Genomic DNA, 23599 nt, shown 5'->3' with positions numbered 1-23599 from the left:
ATTTTCAAAAGATAACTTCCTGATTATCAAGCCTAAGAAATAAAAAAAAAAAACTGAAAAACATCTCTTAAAAATTTTTTTTTAAATTTCTTATGACTGAAAAATAAACGTCTTTTATTGCAAAAATTTTTTTTATTTACTACATGCAAAAGGGTCTTATCTAGAATTTTTTTGAAATTTTAAACGTCTCTAGAAATTAAAGTTTTTCAACAATGAATTTAAAAATTTTTTTGTAAGTTTATTACTACCAAAAAAATTTAGAAAAATTTATCAAGATTTTTGCCTGCTTTTTAAGCTAAAAAAAATAAAAAATAACTAAAAAAAATTTTGAAAAATTTTTAATTGTAGACAAAAGTATTAGTTTTGTTGAAAAAAATTTTTCGATTCACAACGTGCAAAAAAAAATTTTCTATATTTTTTTTTGAATTTTGAACATATGATTTTTTCCAACATACTAAGCCCAGAAATAAAAACAAAAACTGAAAAACATTTTTTGTCAGATTACATCTACGAAGAGTGGTCTAGAGACCTGAAATATGGCATAAAAATATTTCTTATACTTCCTTTCAATTCACAAAGTCTAAACTAAAAAGAGCTTGTGTTACTTTTACCCTATTTGTCTGGAAAGACCTTTTGATCGCTAAAACAAACATTGTTGGTACTCTCATCCTGCAAATGTAAATATTATTTCGAAAAATCAAACATACGATACCTGTCAAGTACATCACAATTTTTTAAAACTATTGTTATCATCCCAAAAAGGACAAAATTAATTTTTTCCACGTCACGTCAGCATCATTAGTAGAGTCGTAGCAATTTTTTCCCCACACGAACTGCAAAAAAATCTCTCGTCGACAATCGTATCGCACCCTCCGATCTTCTGACGTCGCATCGCTCATCATTTGTTTTTTTTTTTCTTTGCATCGTGTCTTCGTAATCATCATCAACAGCAAGAACAGCAACAACTACCACCTAGGCTGCAGTTTGTTTTAGCAGTCCAAGCATATCCAAGCTAATAAAAAAGCCACGCGCATTTTTGCGATTCGCAATGCTCGACACGTTCGAAATGAGCGGCTCCCTTTCCTCTGTTTCTCTCGAGCCGCTCATCCGAAAGTTGTGCGCGCATCTACGAGATGCGTTATTATAAATCCATTTGCTGCCACTACACTTGGGAATTGAAATTCGAGGGTGGGGTTCGGACGGACGCGTGCAAGTCACGCTTTGAGCCACTATTTGTTCTCTCGTGCATGGATGTTATTTGAAAAAAAGGGGGGGATGGGGTTGAAGCCACGATTTTTGGGCACTTTGGGATAAAAGGCATCGGGGCCCTGCTTCGAGAGCAAAAAAGCTGGAAAAGAGGGTCACTCGATTATTATTTTCGTTTTGAGGACTCGCTCTCTCTGTCTCTCTCTGTTTTCTTTTCCTCATCGTTTTGTCTCTCGCGTTGGCATTTTTTTGTTTTCTCTTTCTCTCTTTCTGCCGCTTGCGGGCTCTCTTTGCGTGCCTATATATACACGGCTGCGTTTATAATGAGTCTTTGGTGTAGGTATGTTGATTGAATGAGTAAATCACAGGCGCTCATACACATACATACACATATAGAGAGAGAGAGGAGAGCTGGTCCCCTGCTTTCGCCTTCTCATCCAGCTCTCTCTCTCCCTCTCTCTCTCTCTGTACTCCAGGCGTTGCAGCTTGATGCTTATTTACCCCTTTGTTTTGCTTCGCTTTGCGTTGTGCAGGCTCTTCTTCTTCTTCCTCAACGTTTCGAAACTTATTTACATTGGATTGAAAAATGCGGCGTTTGCATTTTCAGAAAGGCATTTTTTAAGTGTGCCCCCGAGTCTTTTGGTCGTATGCTTGGATATGCTTTTTTAGTATTTTTTTTAAACCTCATATTTAGGGCATTCTTCACAATAATCATAAAATAATAATGATAATAATAATAATAATAATAATAATAATAATAATAATAACAAAAAATTTGTTACAACCATTTTTATAATCTAGTATAACTTTGCTTACATTCATTGTACATGCTAATAAAATACTGCAGCAAATCAAAATTATGAAGATGACCTATTGCTTCGTCGTTTAAGTTAGTGAATATAGTCGATCAGTTTGATATGTTGTTGTTAAATTCATGAGGCTATCCAAAAAGAATGAGTATCCGTGTCGAAAAAACGTAAGTTGCTGAGAATACGTTGTAATCCAATACTGTTTTCTAGATGTGAAAAAGAATCAGATTAGCTGCGAATTTTATTTTCTAGATCCGACCACCTGTAATGTAACATAACACGAGTATTATTTTCTTTTCTTGAATGTGACTCATAAATTTCTTGGCAGTAAAAAGCTGAGATTTTTTTCTCAAGGTGTAAGACATTCACAAAAACTTTTTTTTTATTTTACCATTTCGTATCATTGTTATGATATTCCATTTATTTTATAATTCATACATTTCTTATATTCATAAAAAAATATGATTTAATTTTTATGTAATTTCAAATAATAACAAAAAGTAAAAATATACTCAAGAATAATTATCAAAAGTAAAATACTCGTTGAACATAAATTACAGATCTGTAACGTGTCAACTCTATGTGTTTCCACTACAAAAAAAGCCTTTGTCAAGGCTCTAAAACTGTTTGGACTTGTACGTTGTGATCCATCACTAAAAATTTTTCTTGGTTGGGCAGTGTTCAACAGTTTTTAAATTCTCTTAAATATCTTGTTTAAGTTCTTATTTTAAAAAATTTTCTCATTTGATTTCGTAACCACAATAAAATGTAAAAAAATACAATACAATATTTTAAATAAAAAAACTTAACTAACTATAAATAAAGCTGTATTTAATCAAATTATTTGACATTAGTAATTAAACACCTTTTAAATAAATCGTAAATTCAATGGTGCTATTTAAAAAATGTTATTTACTTCTTTCTTAGAGGAAAACAACTGAAATACGTTTTAATATGTTAATCAAACACGAATGAGAGTATTACTTTTTTTCTAAAACTTTGATTAAATGCCAAAGTTTTGAATGGCTTGTATAAAATAGTTAAGTATTTTCAGTTTTTTAATGATTGAATTTTTTTAAATCAAAAATATTGCATTTAACATAAAGTTATAAAATTTTCCTTGTTTTGAATAACATACTTGAAACAGTGCAACTAAAATGCTCTTAGTATTTGTTAAAACAATAAAAAATACTTTCGATTGTATTCTAACTCTTCCAAAACAAATATTTTTGAATTAATACCCAAACATGCGCCTTCGTTAATTTTAAAATTTCATTACTGGCTTAAGAAAATCGGCAGGTCCACACGTTCTCATGGCAAGACAGATAAAAGCCTTCTTCTCTGTTTTACGGTCCATTGATTTCCCTTCTATTCTTTTCTCTTTGATCACTACACCGTACACTCCGCACGCGCGCACGTAAACGACGGGTGCAATTACGCGATATCCGAAAATCCGGAACGGAGACCCAACGAAGGAGTCTTGGGGCGAGAAAAATCGGAGGGGAGAATAACGAGCCTACACCCATCGTATTTTCTCGCGTTTGTTTGTACATACCAGCACGCTCGAGAGGGTAAGGGTGAAAAAAAAAAAAAAAAAAAACAACCAAGTACTCGGTTGAGCGGAAAGTATAAATATTTGCGACGCTTTTCTTTCGTATGTGCTCCCAATAACGAGGTACAACGGTATATATATGTATACAACAGAAACGCGTGATTAGCCAAGGAGAAAAAAAAGTTTCTCTCTCGAGGAGAAAGATGAGTCGAAGTTTATCCGTGTATATGTGTGTGTGTGTGTGTGTGTGTGTGTGTGAGAGTAAAAGCAACCCCCACTGGCTATACTACGGTCGAGGGGGTGAGAGATGAGTTTTCGGAGTTTCGATTGTTTGCGAAGTTTCCTCGCTGGGTTTTCTCCCGCCCGCTCTCTCTCTCTCTCTCTCTCTCTCTCTCTCTGTTTTTAACGCGCTCTCGTTTTTAGTGCTTCTATCGCTGGCGCGAGAGGCTCTTTGGGTCAATATTTATTGAGAAAGTTAGGAAGTCCTGGTGGTGGTCGAGCGGCTGTTTGTTTCTTTTTTCATCTCGTTCCCGGGGGTGCGGGTTGTTGGACGGTGACCGAGTGTGTGTTTGTGAAAAATTGAAAAATAGGGCGTGGAGGTGGCTTGCAAGGATCTCGGTTCGAGTTGTGCGGTTCTTCTTCAACGAGATAGTTTTATACGGGTTTCGTGAAATGATGGGTCTCGTTTCGCGTGTGTGGACTGACGAAAACTTTGTCTGAGGCTCGCGTTTGATGGCTCGTGTAGGTTACCTATACACACGATGATTATGGCCTTTGGAAACTCGTTGTTTGCTTTTCAGGAAAGTTTCAGAGTCGTAGATTTCCCGCTGAGATTCTTCTCAAATGTGATACGGAACGAAAATATATTAAATTTCAGTTTAATGCTGGGGGTAGGATCGTAATATAAATATGGAGTTGGCTGTGAAATTAGAGCTAAGAAAAAAAAAATTGAAAGCTATAAATGAATCTATCGATTTACACGAGTGGCTTTCAAACTCGTCCTTGTAATAAGTACTGTCGTACAACTTTATTTTTAAGTATCTACTATTAAGATATACGTATTGGTATACTTACTCGTCCAACGCACATGTTCCATTTCTTTTAGGTAAGAAATTCACTTATCATAAAATAATTAGTCACCATGAGAAAGTGAGTAAAAATTTATTTTGTAATAATTTGCAGCGTTGGAAAAAAAGTAACACGAGGTGCAGAATCCTGAAGAAAAACATGCACTGTATTTTTCTCTTTCTGCACTAAAAGCTCTTTTTGATATACACATCAATACCTGCACGATTTTGTGTACAATGATTATTATGAGCACCGATTTTATAGTACTCTGTGCATGAAAGTATGTACATAACCTTTTTGTGAATATTTATAAGCTTTTTCCCATTGAGTACAAATATCTATTGATTAGTGTGTCTAAAACCGTGATTTCAGAGCTTCATAAATAATTTTTACTACTTAATTTCTTTTTTATTAAATAAAAAAAAAAAATAAAATAAGTATCCGAAATTCTACTTTCAACGAAACATTTTTTCCATAGTAGTATCCAAGACCTTACACAGCCACTCTCTCCATATTTTTCATCGTCCAAACTTTACATGTATTCATAAATTGAACAAATCTGACACTGTATATTGTAAGCACTAAGCACAGCGGAAAAACTGAAAAATCAAACATATCCCCCCCTTTTTTCGCTAAGCCGCTTAATACACATCGTTCAAAAAAAAAAAAAATTCTTCGAACAGCCTCGAAAAAAGCGCTAAAGTGTATTGACGGCCATTCTTTTTCCTCTTTTCGCGTGCGTATGCACATACAAATGGTAAAAATATCGTTTTGAAAACCCTCCAACCGGCTGTTTAGCCGAAAATATTACAAAGCCGTAATAAGCTGTGTTACCAATATTGGCCCGTTTGCCTCCGATGCTCGAACCCAAAACGAAGGGTCTCGTTTGACGTTTCAAAGGAATAACTCCTTAGTGCACGGATAAACCCACGTGCATTGTGTTCCAGTGCGCGTTTTATTTTCAGTCGCGCACAATAGAGCCCGGCCTCACAAATTGGATTCTATCGAACATACAAAGATTCTTCGAGTCAGGCGATGCGGAAAAGGTGCCTTTCGACGCAAACTCCCTCCCGGCTTCTTTAGCTTTCCGTTTTTTGTTTGTTTGCATTAGCGTGTAATTTTTCCAAATCAAAGCATATCACTGTTTCGGAAAAATACGAGTCCATTCTTCTTTTCCTTTTTTCAACAATTGGCGTGAAAACAAAGTTTAGGCGTACGTTTGTGGCTGAAAAGTTCTGAAGAATAGCACAATACCGTCTTCTTTAAAGCACCCGATCGATGTATCCTGCAGCTACGACAGAATAACCGCCTATCTTTCTCCGAACGACTGTGGGTGCACGTGACACCCCGTCATCGATTCGTCACATTTTTCAATGTCTGTCATCTATGGATTCATCGATGGAGACATGTGAATTACATTAAAATTAGCGTCATCAGAGTCAACTAAACGTCCCGTAGGATTTCATTAAAAGTCATACTTGTTGTAAAATCATGGAAATGAATCCTCGATTGTAAAGGTACATGTGCATGTTCCAGAAAAGATATTGTAATGAGACTTTAAAAGATGATTTTTACCATGCACCTTGTAAGGATAAAAATGATCCTACTGGCCCTCCTATTCGAGAAAGTACTATGTTTCTTTACGGGAAGAAAAATATTTTGAATTGGATGTTTATTGAAACAATAAAAGATTTGTTTAATAACATTTTTAAATACTTTTTTAATTGGTGCACCTTCATTTTTTGAGATAACAAACGATTCACAATATTGCACGATTTTTTGCATAGGCACCAGGCTCTAGATATTTTGTTTTCTATTTTTCCCGATAATCTTCCTCATTGATGAAAACATAAAAAAATCTTGTTTTCGCGATACATCTGTCTAAAAATATGATTCGAGCACATAATATTTATCTACTCGATACATCGTGAAGATGTTGTAATAAAGTGTAAAAATAAAACAAATATTAAATTGAATCCAAAAAATAATTAATTGATACTGCTTTTCTGAAAGATAATATGGTTTTTATTGTATTTGGTTGACTTAGTGCATACCGTATGAAGATTATTCGTTACTTAATTATGAATATATTAGGAAAAATATTTTTTTCCCTTTATGTTTACTATGTTTAAGTCACAATGTATTACCCCTTATTAATATTAAAAAAAAAATTTTTTTTGAACTTTAATCTTATTTTAAAATCTAGAGTATAAAAGTCTATTTCTGTATGTTCAAGGCATCGTATTGTTGAAATACATAGTGTATTTTATCAGCAGTTCATTCAAACATAAATGGAATATTTTTACCTAATGCGTTAGCCGATTATCTGATTCCAATCATATTCACATTTTATTTAAAACACAATTGATAATTCGAAAAGAAGAAAAAAATGAGATCTTGATTCATTCAAGTACTTGTAATTTTTTCCCTTTTAATATTTGATCAATGACACGAAAATCTGCTTTAAAAAGATTCGTCGATTTTTTTTTACATAATTGTACAGAGTTAATTAATAATCGCAAAATATGTAATGTGAATACATACACCTTGATTTGAAATAATTACAACAAACTTTCTTAAACTCAATTTAAATGAGAAAACATACGGACTAAAAAATTTTTTACTTATTCTTTATATTAAGGGATTATTCAATGTAGATTTAATAAAATTAATCATAACAAATATCTGAGATGTTAATCATACTTTTTGATCAAATGTACTGGTTGGTTACTTTAAAAGAGAAATCGAAATCTTGTAAAAATTGACGTTGTCGTTATAAGTATTGCATATTGGTTTTCTTACGTCTTAATTTTTGTTTTACAAAGTTTGCCTCAGAAATTTTCAAGCTTTCTTTCATGAACATCTTATAAAGTCTGGTGGAAACGATTTATCGACACAACCCTAAGCTACATCAGTCAGTATGAGAATGTATGGATTAAAAATCTCCAACTTTGAAAGATTTAAATCGACAGAGGAGATCTTGTAGTATGATTGATTACATGTAAAACACACACATGAAAAGTGACAAGTATAGTTTCTTATAAAACGCATTTTCCAGTCTTCAACACCGCCATATATCTTCCAAGCACATTTATAGCGAAACTTGATTTCAAAATGATTCATATAGAGTTACCTCTACGCGAGGGAGTAAAATGAACAATAAAACTTAACCAATCGCACGTGATCGCGTACATATTATGTATGCATAGAGATATGCATGTATACACTACCCTGCATCTAATTTACAGAGCATGCAGTGCACCGCATCCACCTACGTGGGTTCAATTATAATGCGCGCGAGGCTCTAATTACCGGGCGAGAGGCTGGGAGGAGGGGAAACCCTCTGCATTGATATACACCGCGTATACGCCTGCCATTTACAACGAGGGGGAACATATATATATATACCTTGCCAAAGCGAGCGGGAGTTTCGGTGTGAGTATATGGGCTGTATATACAAATGCGAGCGTGACAGGACGGGGAACCGAGAGGATCAGAGGATTTAGCTCGTTACGTGTGCCATAGTCCTGCTACATGGATGATGTGTGTGTATACGTTTAGTGCACAGTATCGACGGGCAGGGATGGGGTGTTTGGGTGTGCCGTAGTATCTTTAATTGTGGGCACGTGACGTTGCTGATGCGAATTCGAGGGTGTGGCTCATAGATCGAGTTTTTTCTTTTGTTTTGCTGCTGTTGTAGGAGATGTTGTGTGGGTATACACGATGTATATTGGTTAGTAGAGCGAAGCAATTTGCGACCTCGAATTTGTAAAAAGTCGATATTTAGATTACCAGGGAAGTAAAGAGTACCATTATCATATTATTTAATGTAATGTACATTTTAAAATTAAAAACTGCACAAATGGAGTAAATGGGTTTTGGAAAATTGCTACTCATTAGAGATTGTTTGTTCTGGTACCTTACAATAAAAAGAAACATTGAAAAAATAAATCCCATGGATTCCATTAATACGTTGTGAGCTATAAAGTGATTTGATTGTGCTCAAACGAATATTCAGAGAAAGTAGTTTCGAAGGAAGTGACATTTTTATTAATTAGAAGTAGTGATGACAATTAACGTTAGGATTTCACTGCTCGTCTCAAAATCGGTATAACTTACGGAAACAATTTTTTTCAAACAAAAGTATTTAGTCCAAACTTTTGTTTTGCTCCAAACTAAGTTCTCTATTATTCTACGTGGCTAAACTATAAGCCTAGGTGTATCAAACAGAAAGTACTGGACATCCCGTTTATTGCACGGAAGACAAAAAAACCTTTATCTTTGCTGTTGAAACAAAAATAAAGTTTTATGATCAGTGACGAAAAGCCTAGAACCAAGACATCATCAAAATAATCATCTCAACAACTCGACATCCATGTATAAAAATGTACTAGTAAAAAAAAAGAAAATGGACATGATTATCGCCTCTGACTATAATCACCACTCAATGATCCCCGTTTCAGTGACATCGATGATGCAATGGTCACGTTAGTTTAATTAAAAACGGAAACAGCACCTCGGGCGTCCATTCCCTGAGAACAGGAAAAATAAGAAGCATTAAAGTCCCCCGGGCCGTTTGAGTGATAAGCAAACGACGAGGGAGCCCCTAAAAGCGTCATAAAATCGCCGAAAACAGCTGGCAGGAGTATAAGCTTTGAGAGCGCCACTGCTGTACCTATGCATACATACCCACAATTCACATCTCACCTGGACCGAACAGATGGACGAGAGGATGAAGAAAGGAAGCACCGCCACGGGCAAACGGTACGGGGATATAGCTCATTAGAAGGTGTTGGCGCGCAGTCGATGGTGATAGGGATTTTCCCGAGGACCGTAAGATCCGTGTTTGCCCGCATGCCTTTGCGTATATAGGTACACAGGAGGAGGCGAGTGTTTGGAAAACAAACCCGGTTGGAGATACGGGGGCACTTGAGAGGCGAAAGAATTTACTCCACCCAGGAAATCGGTGCTCGTAAAGTGTGTACCTTCAGGGATCTCTAATTGCATAATGTACGTGTACGCGCACGTATGATACGTGTAATTTCGTAGTAGAGTACACGTCGATGAACTTTAAACGGTGCTTTACGTATACAGTAGTAGTGATCCACACTAGATGTATATTTTTAATTTTTGCTATTGTGTTTTTTTTTTTTTCATTCTTTTCCTTAGGTATAGCTGTATCGAAGGAGTGCATTATTATTTTGTGGTTAGTAAGTTATTTATTTATTTTTTTTCTTCGGCAAGTACTGTTACACGCGTGATTTACTCGGAATTCAAAGAGTAATTTTTATCTGCTTGCTTCGATGTGCTTATTTATGAAGGCTTGTGTTTTTAAAAGCATAAGTACCATACATCGATTTTTACTCGTGGACTTTATAGCCTTTTAAAGTGCATTTATGAAATTTATTCGACGATAGGCGACGTAATAATTTTTAAAGATTTTAGAGGTAGTTTTTTTTTTTCTGGTTTAATGGTTTACGAGCGTGAGAGTAGCGGGCGCGTATCGGCACTACTCGTGTCGATCGAAAGGATCTGAACATTTAACTGTCGTTTGTTTTATAGTAATGCCGAGTTTTTTTTAAATAAAATTATTCGACAAAATGCTTTGTAAATTACCTGATCTATGGATTAAGATTCTGACAATTGGTAATTTAATCATTAATCATTTCGCACACCATCTCTCCAAATTTGATTAAACACAAACAATTATTTTTTATTATTCTTAGAGAAAAAAATTGTAAGAAATTAGATGTTTTAACAAACAAACCAATAGTCATGGAAGAAAAAATCTTTTACTAAAGTTTTAATTTGTAGGTTTATAAAATTACTACGCTCATGTATAATAGTTAAGGAATCAATAGTAATTATTAATTAATTAATTTTATTTAAAAAACCAACAAAAAATTCTCTTTCAATTTTAGTTGTAAGAATCCTTTTTTTGTTTTTACTAGTTATGGCATACATTACTACTCAAAGAAAACATAAGTAATCTAGCTCACAGTTATTATTTGATTTTTTAAAAATGCCAAAACGTAAATAAACAGGTAATACTATGATACATTTTTAAAATTACAAAATATAATTATGCACTACGTATGATTAAATTTTGTATCAATTTTAATCCAACAAAATTATTTGTCAAATTGTTTTCTTGTAAAAGGTATCACTTCATGTTATTTTAACATTAGAAACTGTTTTTTATTCTGCCATACAAATTGATTTTTCTTTAAATTGTACTATACGAACCAAGTAAATTGTTGTAAACAATCATAAAGTGCAAAAAAGGCCTTAATTACGTGACAATAAATTTTTTAAGATGTGAATTTTTTAACGGAACAATGTTTATCTTGTAATTGGAATAATAAAGTAATAATAAATATAACGAGATGTTGTATCAAAATTTTATTCCTCACAATCAATCGCAAAACTACTCGATGATCACATTACAAGTAAAATAAATAAATAAATAAATAAAATCGATAAATAAATAAATAAATTAAATTAAAAAAACAATAAGGTTAAAACAGACAAGAAGGTGTCTATTAAAAAAAAGACATCTAATCACATCTCGCAAGCATAAAAAAAAACAACTAGTCTACGTCTCATTCTCAGCATCCAAGTGTTGAGGTGGTGACTCCGTAGGTGGTTCCGGAGGCCACTTTCCCGCGGTATGCGGAGCTTCTGCCACCGTGCTCGGCGGATCGGTAATGACAATTGGCCCAAGTGGTTCTATTGTCTCTTCGGTCGTCACATCTGCCATTACATTGCTCGACGATGATGACGGTGTCGTCAACGAGGGTGAGCTCATGCTGCTACCCCAGGGTTGATCCGCGGGCGTTGGTGGCACCAGATCGGTAGCCGGGAATTCGGTTTCCTTCTCACACTGTCGACCGTAGAAGCCCAGAGGACAGACGCACCTGCATTTTCACAGAATATCACATTAACGAACCAATTTTCAAGTGACGTTTCAGAAATAATGGAGTTTTAAGTAAAGCTTCGAGTGGCTAATCGTGAAAAACATACGACCTCACTTTGTTCGTTTTGTCCTTCTTTCTCATGATTAAATAATTTGTTTCCTTGCAAAGAAAGTTTTGTATTGGTCAATAACGTACAGGATCGTCGAAGTCACCGAGAACAGATCCTACTTTGAGCCATAAATAAGAGGGGTGATATATTCTCCCACCATCAATGGCGGTATCATTTATTTGTAAAATTGAAAATTAAAACAGGATCTTCACCCATGAAGGCGTAAAATTTTTTAGGTAACAATATAGTTGGGTACAAAGTGAGCAAACCGTAGCCGCTAAAGGCTCCCCGACACGTGCCGTGGCAGCAGTTAGCCGTAACTCTGCACGCACGTAGTATAGGGTATAATGTAAAAAAAAAAAAAAAAAATTTGGTCCAAAGAAGGACAGAAGAAAAAGGGGCGCTCACCTGTAGTCGGCATCATCGGGTGTCATGCTGATGCACGTGGCGTTGTTGAGACAGATGCCGGGATGATCGTCGCAGTAGGTGAGCCGCTCGTCGCAGAGCTCCCCGGTCCAGCCGGGCTTGCACCGACACTCCCAGGGCTTCCTGCAGCTGCCGTTAGCGCAGCCCGGGTAGGGAACGCACTCGGTGCAGTTTGGCCCCGTGTAGCCGACCCTGCATCTGCAGCTATTCGGTCGACGGCAGCCGCCGTGCTCGCGACTACAGCCGGCGGAGCAGATAGCTGTGCGGCGCGTGGAAGAAGGTGATGGTGAGAAAAATACTTTTATATTATCTTTCGAGTCGTCGCAAAGAGGAAACTGGATACGTGCTTGGACCGCTCGAAGCGAGGTATGGGCGGCCACGGGTGGGAGATTTTTTTTTTCCGGACTTTGAGCGATTTCACGCGATTCTCTCTGTTTCTAACACGAGGTGAGTTTTTGCATCAGGACTTTGGACCTGTAGACGAATTGTCTACAAAGCCTTTGATGGAAAGCCCTTTCCTTATTTAAGATTGGATTTTTTTTTTCAAATGACAGGTTGTCACTTTTAAATTTACCTTTAATATTGTACGTTGAAATTAATGGACAAAAAAACTACGATAGTTCAAACAAGAATTAATAAAACCATACGTTCATGATAATATATATAAAAAAAATTTTTTTAATTTGCTTGAAACTATAGAAACGAGCCTATTTCTTTACTTCCGTAATTTTTAGTTAGAAGATTGCTCTTTTCATACATGTATCCAATTATCTAATCGTTAAAAAATCAAAATAACCCTTGTACCCCATTGAAAAATTAAAATTTTTATTCCCTATTAAAATTTATGAATAATCCATCCAAATGATCGTACACATTAAAAAAAAAAAAAAAAAAAAACAAAGAGAAATATTCTGCAAATGATGTTTTTGGCTTGATAAAGTTTGCCAAGCGACTCTCTGTCTCTTGTAACACGATACGCACGCGGGAGGTGCGCTGCTTCGTTAAGCTCACACCTAAAGCTTGTTCTCGGGAAGTAACATTTCTTGTATTCTTATACGTAGATGATAAAAAAAAGATATAGTTTGGGTGGTAGTCGGACGATACGCCGTTTGTGTCCGCATGGCTTATCGGGGAGGGGTACACTCTTGATTGTCCTTTTTTCCTCCTCGGCTCACGAAGCGAATATTCAAAATGAGCAAAATACAACGCGTATCTCCACGTATCGTGCGCTACGGTGGGAGGATGGCTCGACAATTATAAAAATTAATGACGTCCAAGAGTCGTAAATAATACAGCGACACTTTCTCAACTTTTTTTTTCATTCTCCATGTGACGTGAAAAATTATTCGAATAAAAAAGAAGATTTTTTCTCAGAAGGAGATTACACAGATAGTGTGGAGTGAAGATCTATTTTTTCAAAACTCACGTGTTGAACACAAGAACCCAGTCCATCCTGGCTCGCAGCGACATTCAAGAGGTCCTTGACAGGTTCCGTGCACACATCCTGGCAAAATGGCACACTGCTTGCACATTGGACCTTGCCAACCTAATCGACATCTGTAGAAAAAAAGTGAAAATTGATCAAAATATTAGTAAAATATTGATGGAAAAGTCCCAATGTATATAAAAAAAAAAAAAAAAAAAAAAAGTATCAAGCGTATAGAACTGAATAATTGAATTTGGATCATACTTGCACTCGCCCGGTTTTTCGCAGTAACCCTGGCTCGGGTTGCAGTCCGCGGCGCAAATCGGCTCGTTGCAAAACAGGCCCTTCCACCCAGGAGCGCAGGCACACTCAAAGCTCACGTTGCAACTGAAAAACGTCAAAGTTTTTTTCCCCTTAGTAATTAACACATCAAATGCACCGATAGCCCTTTCATTTAATTGTACGTGTGGACGCATGGAGAAGTCTTTTAGTATGATCAACGCAAGAGGTTGACAAATGGTGTTGTTTTTTTCTCGAAATATTACAGGAGCAATGGAATTTCTTAGGACACCTATACAATTATGAACTCCGTTAGAGGTACGCAGAAAAATTGTTTTAAAGTGTCCAAAAAAATTTATTGTAAAAAATAATAAATATCGTTGATTGGTTGATGTGGTGATGATGTAATAATTATTTTTACAGGTAGTATTGCGTGTAATGATTACTCGTTGCGTCTGCTGTTATTGTATATTGATTTGCAATTTAATACATTCATGAGCCACGAAAAAACTAAACATCTTACTACGATTTGTCACAAAATAGATTACCTTCATGTATAGTTGGGAAAAATTGTATGTTTTATTCTGATAAAAATAATTTTTATTCTGACTTTTATGTTTTGAATATAATCCTGATGAGTAAAATAAAAAACAAATTTTTTACGTTTCCAAAAGTTGTTTTTGAGTATTGCACTCAATACAGTAATTCGTCGATATTCTTGAAAACAGTTCGAAATGCAGTTAGTAAACCATTTAAAAATAAATTTTCTGGTGACTCCGATTTAGTGGAAGATAATGATCTTTGATTTAAAAAAACATTTTTTCTTTTAATTACAATTAATTTTTTATAGGCGGTAACCTTTATAAATTTACTTTGAGGGCAATAAAAAATAATTTAAAATCATAACCATTAGAATAATGTCAATGTGACTAGAAGAATAACTACTTTCGTTATTAACCGACGACATCGTTACAAGAAATCGATCTATCGAGATCATTTATATTTGATACGACCATTTATATAATAGTAGCTTCGGACACTTTTTGTTTAGTATTTAAGTAGAGCCTAAAGTTTGAAGTAGATAAAACGGCAATAACATTTTTTTTCAACATAAAAATTAAATTAAAAAAAAAATAATAAAATAGTTTATTTAAATCGATAAAGAACTTATTAATAAATTCTAAGAACTATAATTTAGATTAGTAGTAATCACAAAAAAATTGTAATTTACAGATCATAAAAAATGTTGATGGACGTATTCATTCAATTTTTCAACATGATAAGGCAAAGTCTTGCAAAAAATATGTCACTGGTCATATCACTTATTTTCAAATATCGCAATTTCAAAATCATGGGAAGATTTTACGCAATTTATCCATTAAGTGATGACGCTACCAAAGTCCAAATTTTTTTAGACCAATTCCTCTGGTACTTTTTCTCCATCAACTGTTCTTGCATTGTAATATTCCTTGCTTTTGCTGTTCATCATAATTCAACAGATTTATCAGCATCTTTGGATGCAATGGTTGAATTCATCATAAGTTGCGAAATGATAGCTGTCTTGGTATTTTTCAAAATACGAAATTCACGAATAAAGGTACGAAATTATTAACTAATGTTAAATAATGTGATTAAATGAATTCTAAATACCTGTTTTTAGGTCTTATTAGCAATATTTCAGGATTTTATTGCCCAAGCTAATGATTACAAAATGTCATCAGTACAGAAAATTGGCCAAAAGTACACCATAGCCTTTACCGTTTTGCTTTTAATGTACACTGCTTTGTGCTCAATTTACCTACACAGATCACTCAGTAGTGTACCTGTGAAGCTCCTAGCAAATGCTTACTATCCATTTTCAATTGATTCATCAATAACATTTGCTTTTTTGTACGCCCACCAGTTAATATCTGTATCTTATTCAATAACACTAATTTACATCGACTCAATCATATCGTGTTTATTGTTTTTGGCTATTATAAAAGTGCGTGTCCTTCAACGCCAATTCGAGAATGTAAAGACATTTTCTGAACTTTCTTCTTGCATTTACAATCATCAGCAAATTATATGGTAAACGAGATTATTTGATTGATGTTAGAAAGTAAAAAAGTATTTCTGATAAAATAATTTTTAATGGTATATACTAAGGTACGTGAAGGAATGTAATCGAGTTGCAAGTTTTTTTATTGCAAAAACGATATGTTCTTTAGCCGCATTTTCCATTGTTGTAGGATTAAGATTACTATGTGTGATAAATCTTTTTTAATCATTCGTTGAACTTGATGATTTTAGTCATGATTGAAATTTTTTCGTAGACAAACATGTCAAATTTGTATAAACTCCAATTTTTACTTTGGCTGCTCCTTGGAGTTCTTAGGATATACATGTATTCATTTAGTGCAGAAAACCTAACTCAAGCCGTAAGTGTGATTTTAAAAATATTTGTTTTATCTATTATGTTAATTATTGAAAAAGTCTTTTCAATTTCTCGTAGGGTTACAAATTAGGAGAAGCGGTGTACTTGACAAATTGGTACGAGCAAAGCCGTGAAATCATTGTAGCCAAATCAATTGTAATTTGTCGCTGTCAAAAACCGCTAACGGTGTCGATACCTGGTGTTTTATCTTCGTTGAATATGCGATACTTAAGTCAGGTGAGTATATTTATTTTGTCGAAATAAATAAAACTGTATCACATAATCATATTTTTTTTCTAGTTCTTATATTTAATATTTTCGTATACAATGACTCTTCGAGCTATAACTAAAGTTTGAAAAAAAGGTTCATTTGAAGTATTGTTTATTAATGAGGAATTAAAATATAAGTAATTATGTAATGGCTTCTGTATCCATGTATTTGAAAACATTATAGATAAATATACTTCTATTTAAATAAAAAATCACACTGTTTTTAGTACTCATCGTGGTATTTGTATTTATTTTATTTTGGGTACTCAATCAACACTGTCAGATTTCTTGCACGACTCTTTTATGAAATAAAACGTTCTCAATACGTATCATAATATTTTTCTATTTTTTTCGCTTTTCAATCGTATGTAACTAGTAATTTGTAAGACAGTAAGACTTGCAAATAAATAGTTTTTAAAATAAGCATTTTTTAAAATCTTATTAGAATTCAAATTACTTCAGATTTTTTTTAAATTTCAATAACTTTAAATTAAAAAATTTTATCTTATTGGTATTTGTCAGAAAAAACATTTCATTCCAAAAGTAGGACATATGCTTTTAAGTGATATTCAAATGGAGTTTGTTTGTTTTAGCACTGGGAATTGGTAAGACATCGTTGGTAATACAATTTTGTTGTTTTAAATTATTTTTTTATAAAAAAATTTATAACAATCATGTAGAAATTCCAATTGGTGTAATAAAACAGTTTCTTGAAGAAAAAACAGTGAGGCTTTCAGGTCAAAGTACCAGTACTCAAACACTTTTTTCCAAGTCTTGCTTTCTCAATTTTGAATGAATTTATTAATTACATAATAATGAAACAGTTGTCCCAGCAATAAGTTAGAATTTTCTTCTATCCATAGAAAAAATACACGATTTTCTAGATCAAGTAAGCAATCGATTTAAAAGTTTTTTGACAATAATCCAGTAGGTGGACAGCTTGTTGGGGTATTGGTACCGATGCGCATTTTTGACGTAGTACTCGATCTTTCCATGTTAATTGAACGGGGAGAGGTTCAGTTAGGTAAATTTTATATTTCCACGAGGGGAGAAACTCTATCCTATCTTGAAAGATTGATGGACTCGTGACTAAATCCTTTATATCCATTGCGAGATTAGTTAAGACTGGTTGCATGGTTTGTGAGGCAGGTTTTTTAAAAACTCAAATGCACGAAATTGTTACGATATAATATTCATGTAATATAGAGTGATAGTATTTTTTTTTTTTATGTTTGTTATATTAAAAAGAAACAGCTAAACGAAAAAATAAACTTGTTTGAGTTAATATGAAATTGAATTATTTATCCAAAATAGTTGTGATTCTATAATATCTTTAATTCACAACGTAAATATTTATATGTAAAAAATTATTTAAACTATTGTCATTTATTTGCATAAAAGTTATGAAAAAAAGTTTGACAGTTGATGTCAATATAAAAGCCAAAGATGAAAAAAATGAGAGGAACGATGTAAACGGCATTTTGTACTTTTTTTATAAGTGCAGTATATTACTATATTATATACTACTTACTTATTTAACTGTAATACATACAAATATTTACTTTTATTACAAAAGAATTGTCATTTAACGAAAATCGCGTGAAGTTTGCTTAACGTAACTAGTGTAAATAAAATATATATTAACTCTATATTGATAAACTTTGTAAAAGCGAACTCTAGGTAGATGAACTCAACCAACAAGAGCCCAAATAAAATGACGACGGTATGGCTACGCCCTTTAAGCCATCTCCCCTTTAAAGATAGATTTTGATTGTATATTGCATATTAAAATCCAAAAATTAGTTTCAAATATTCTTTGCCACGTCTTATCAAAGCGTTAATTACTGGTTTGACATATTATTACTATTATTAATTAATAATGATTTTCATGTTTTTTTGTATACTCAAATACTAGGTATAGAAAAATCTAATGGTACTTAAATGTTAATTGTCACGCACAAGCTACTTCGCACAACTCGCACGGAAAAATACATAATTACTCTTTGTCTAAGAAGGCTTATTAAAATATAAATTTTTTTTTTATCTAAAGAAAAGGTCGTAGGATACAAAAAACAATTTTATGACATGTCATTCAAAATTGAAAAGTTTTTTCAAGTTATTTAAGCTACTGGTACAATTATTTGAAGGGTTCACGTACTGATATTTTTACGGTATCAACGTCAGAAAATATTCTAAAGCCGATGAAACAAGGAAAGTAAGTGTTGGTACTGCCATGGTTCTGCTGTTGTTGTTCCTAACTCCTCAAACGACTTGACACAGTAAATTGGAAATATAGTAATCTCATTAGGAAGAAATGACTTATGCCATTACTGGACATAACAAGAAATCGATTTATCGAGTCCATTTGGTTGTAATACAATAAGCTTTAGCTATTTTCTTGTTCAGTATTCACACAGAGCCCAAAGTTACAGGTAGATAAGACGGTAACAATGTTTTGTTGGGTACTGAAGAAAAAATTTTGAAAAAAATAAATAAAACTACTAAATCAAATCAATTTAGAACTTATTAAAACCAATTTTGAGTTTAGATTATTGGTAATCATATAAGAATTTTACTTTACAGCTCATAAATATGTTAATTAGTGGATTAGTTCAATTTTTGAATAGAATAAGACTAAATCTTGCAGAAACTTTCTCATTGGTTATATCACTTATTTTTAATTACCGCAATTTCAAAATCATGGGAAGATTCTACGCTGTTTATCCATTAAATGATGACGCTACCAAATTCGATATTTATTTAGATCAGTTTACATGGTACTTTTTTTTCATAAATTCTTCTTGCATAGTAATATTCCTTGGGTTTGCTGTTTATCATAATACTACAGATTTATTAGCATCTTTGGATGCAACTGTAGAATTGATTATCAATTGTGAAATGATGGCTGTTATGGTATTCTTCAAAATACGGAATTCACGAATAAAGGTACGAAATTATTAACTAATGTTAAATAATGTGATTAAATAAATTAAATAAATAAATTTCCTGTTTTCAGGTCTTATTAGCAATATTTCAGGATTTTATTGCCCAAGCTAATGATTACAAAATGTCATCAGTACAGAAAATTGGCCAAAAGTACACCATAGCCTTTACTGTTTTGTTTTTAATTTACACTGCTTTGTGCTCAATTTACCTACACAGATCACTCAGTAGTGTACCTGTGAAGCTCCCACTAAATACTTACTACCCATTTTCAATTAATTCATCGATAACGTTTGGTTTTTTGTATGCCCATCACTTAACATCCACATCTTATTCAATAACATTAATTTACATCGACTCAATCATATCGTGTTTATTGTTTTTGGCTATTATAAAAGTGCGTGTCCTTCAACGTCAATTCGAGAATGTAAAGACATTTTCTGAACTTTCTTCTTGCATTTACAATCATCAGCAAATTATATGGTAAACGAGATTATTTGATTGATGTTAGAAAGTAATAAAGTATTTCTGATAAAATAATTTTTAATGGTATATACTAAGGTACGTGAAGGAATGTAATCGAGTTGCAAGTTTTTTCATTGCAAAAACGATATGTTCTTTAGCCGCATTTTCCATTGTTGTAGGATTGAGATTATTTTCTGTGAGTAATTTTTTTTTTTTCATTACTAACTGAACTAGTCGATTTTAGTCATAATTTAAAATTTTGTCCGTAGCCAAACATGTCAAATCTGTATAAACTTCAATTTTCACTCTTGCTTCTCCTTGGATTTCTTAGAATTTACATGTATTCATTTAGTGCAGAAAACCTAACTCAAGCCGTAAGTGTGATTTTAAAAATATTTGTTTTATCTATTATGTTAATTATTGAAAAAGTCTTTTCAATTTCTCGTAGGGTTACAAATTAGGAGATGCAGTGTACTTGACAAATTGGTACGAGCAAAGCCGTGAAATTATTGTAGCCAAATCAATTGTAATTTGTCGCTGTCAAAAACCGCTAACGGTGTCGATACCTGGTGTTTTATCTTCGTTGGATATGCGATACTTAAGTAGTGTGAGTATATTAATTAGTGTAGAATTAAATAAATCGTTTTGTATAATCAGGATTGTTTTTTCTAGTTCCTATATTTAATATTTTCGTATACAATGACTCTTCGAGCTATAACGAAACTGTAAAAACAATTATTCATCAAAGTATTATTTATCAATGAGGAATTCAAGTTTATGTAATTATTAAATTGTTTTTGTATCTATGTATGTGAAAACGTTATAAGTAAATATTATCTTTTTAAAAAAAAATTTTTGCCCTTTTTAATACTTGCTTAGTATAATGTCCTAGTGTAAATATTCCTTTTCTTTTTGATACTTTATCAACATCAGCTTTCTTATACGACTAGTAATATAACGGAACATTTTTAATGCTAATATATTTATACTTCGTACATTTGCATTATGATGGTACAGCAAGACTTCCAAATAAATAGTTTTATAAAATAAGCATTTTTAAAAAATCTTCTCATTGTCATCATTGTCTCTAAGAATACGAAATAATCATGGACAATCATCTACATAAGGTAGTAGTATTGTACACTGAATGTAACTTCTGATTTGAAACATGGTAGTGCTACCTATTAAGTTAATACCTAAAGATGCTTTGCTCTGCATTGGAGGGTTGTTTGTTCTATCCCTGTTATGGTGCAATATGTATGAACGTTAATGAAGTAAGATTACTAATAAATTTATGATAAAAAACACTGTTTGTTAACAAGAATTGTTGTGATTAACTTACCCTTGTTTTGGTAGAATTAATCAGGAATTTAAGGAGCAGAACGAAAAATTATGTAAAAAGATACATTTTTTTTATTCTCTTTTTTCATCTTGTCGCAAGTCAGCAATACATTTATGTATGTTAGAACTTGATTTATTTATTTAAAAGGTAATTGATTTATTTACTTTTAACGTAGATATTTTTGATTAGTTTATCATGTATGAGCTTCACCTGCTTCCTGCCTTTTACAATAATCAACTGATTGTGAATTTGGACTCGTAAAGGAAAAAGAAAGGCCGGCGTTCGGGATTTATAAAAGAAAATATAAATTAAGATTGATTTTAGATTAAGTAATAAAACATTGAGATGTAAGCAAAAAATTTGATGAGCAGATTCTTGACTATAAGTTTTATAAAAGACCATTAACCACAAGATGTATCATTAATTGATTACAGTTGAAATTTACTTGAACTTAAATATTGTACCTAAAAATATAGTAATCTATAGATTTTTGTACTGAAATGTTGTATAATGGATTAAACGGTATACAATATTAAACACCTTTCATTGTAAGAAACTTAATAGTAATAAGTAATAAAACTATTTTTTTTTAAGTTTTTACACAATTAAACGTTTTGTTTATTTGAATAATTAGTCAATCGCCATTTTTTTTGTAAATTAATGAAGCTGAAGTATTTAATATACGTTTTATAAACAGTAATTTCATTATTAATTTGTATAGTTTTTTCTTATTTATCACCTTTGAATACCTCGGAGATGATGCGTAAGTCTACTGATACAGGGGTGCTAAAAGTAAGTCAAAAGTATCATGTATAAACGACTATTAACAACGTTTTTTTTCATAGAAGTATGTACAATGAAATCACATTTCTGGTTAATTTTTAGTTTTTTTAGAATTTTTTTCCCAGTACAAATAATTTAAAATCAAAAAAGTGTATTGTATTTTTGTACGTCAGCCAGAACCTGATGTTTCAAAAGTAGGAGATATGATTTTATAGCAAAAAAAAAAAAAATAAAAAAATAAAAACAAATATCACTCGTCTTTAGTAATGTTAAGACTATAAAGTGCTAAATACTTTGTATAACTAAAACAAAAAAAGTTTTAATACTTTCATCATATAAAATTTTTCTTTTAATACGAAAATCATTTATTGCACTGCAATGTTTATTTTTTTTTCAATTCTAAAACCATGAAGCATGCACTTACTCTGATATACGTTATTTTTGCACCTGATAAAGCTAAGTGATTAAAAAGCTGAATTTTGTACAGTCACCAATATATCGAAACCTCGAAAGTCCTAAAAGCTTGCACTATTCTCTCACCATGGGCTCTGCTGTAAACCCCCCTTCACTAGTTTGCACACAGCAAATTGGAAATATAGTCATCTGACTAGCAGAAAATGACTTATGTCATAAATAGAATATACATCGTTACAAGAAATCAATTTATCGATTCCATTTATTTACACTATCGAAAGCTTCCCACTGTTTTCTTGTTCAGTAATTACACAGAACCTGAAGTGTAAGGTGCACGAATTTCTAATGGTATTTTTTTCAACATTCAAAAAAGTTTTTGAATAAAGTTAATTAAAAAGTTTACTTAAATTGGTAGGGACTCATTAATACAAATTATAAGAGGTAATAGTTTAGATTAATGGTAATGATAACAAATTTGTATTTTACAGTTCATAAAAATGTTGATTGACGTATTCATTCAATTTTTCAACATGATAAGGCAAAGTCTTGCAAAAAATATGTCACTGGTCATATCACTTATTTTCAATTATCGCAATTTAAAAATAGTTGGAAGATTTTACGCTGTTTATCCATTAAATGATGATGCCACCAAATTCGAAATTTTTTTAGACCAATTTCTCTGGTACTTTTTCTCTATCAACTGTTCTTGCATAGTAATATTCCTTGCTTTTGCTGTTCATCATAATGCAACAGATTTATCAGCATCTTTGGATGCAATTGTGGAATTGATTATTCATTTCGAAATGATGGCTGTTATGATATTTTTCAAAATACGGAATTTTCGGATAAAGGTACGACACTATTAATTAATGTTAAGTAATATGATTCAATAAATTAAATAAATAAATTTCCTGTTTTTAGGTCTTATTAACAATATTTCAGGATTTTATCGCCCAAGCTAATGATTACAAAATGTCATCTGTACAGAAAATTGGCCAAAAGTACACCATAGCCTTTACTGTTTTGTTTTTAATTTACACTGCTTTGTGCTCAATTTACCTACACAGATCACTCAGTAGTGTACCTGTGAAGCTCCCACTAAATACTTACTACCCATTTTCAATTAATTCATCAATAACGTTTGCTTTTTTGTACGCCCACCAGTTAATATCTG

At 32.7% G+C, this 23599-nt stretch overlaps 1 protein-coding gene across 1 annotated transcript in view; it reads right to left on the bottom strand.

Annotated features, from left to right (window-relative positions):
• Positions 1-11230: 11230 nt before the first annotated feature.
• The window catches only part of LOC111643894 (uncharacterized), a 32836-nt gene continuing 20467 nt past the window's right edge, over positions 11231-23599 (bottom strand). The window contains exons 5-8 of the mRNA XM_089598762.1: positions 13778-13900; positions 13514-13644; positions 12070-12346; positions 11231-11552 (exon numbers count right to left, since the gene is read on the bottom strand). Of these exons, the coding sequence (XP_089454888.1) occupies positions 11231-11552; positions 12070-12346; positions 13514-13644; positions 13778-13900 (853 nt within the window). The remainder of the gene's footprint in view (positions 11553-12069; positions 12347-13513; positions 13645-13777; positions 13901-23599) is intronic.

This window comes from Copidosoma floridanum, unplaced genomic scaffold (assembly GCF_036245765.1).
Source record: "Copidosoma floridanum isolate Cflo_tuat_1 unplaced genomic scaffold, Cflo_Japanese_pri ptg000006l, whole genome shotgun sequence".
Taxonomy (NCBI): domain Eukaryota; kingdom Metazoa; phylum Arthropoda; class Insecta; order Hymenoptera; family Encyrtidae; genus Copidosoma; species Copidosoma floridanum.
Note: the sequence above shows the minus strand (reverse complement) of the source record. Positions and strands in the feature narration are given on the sequence as shown.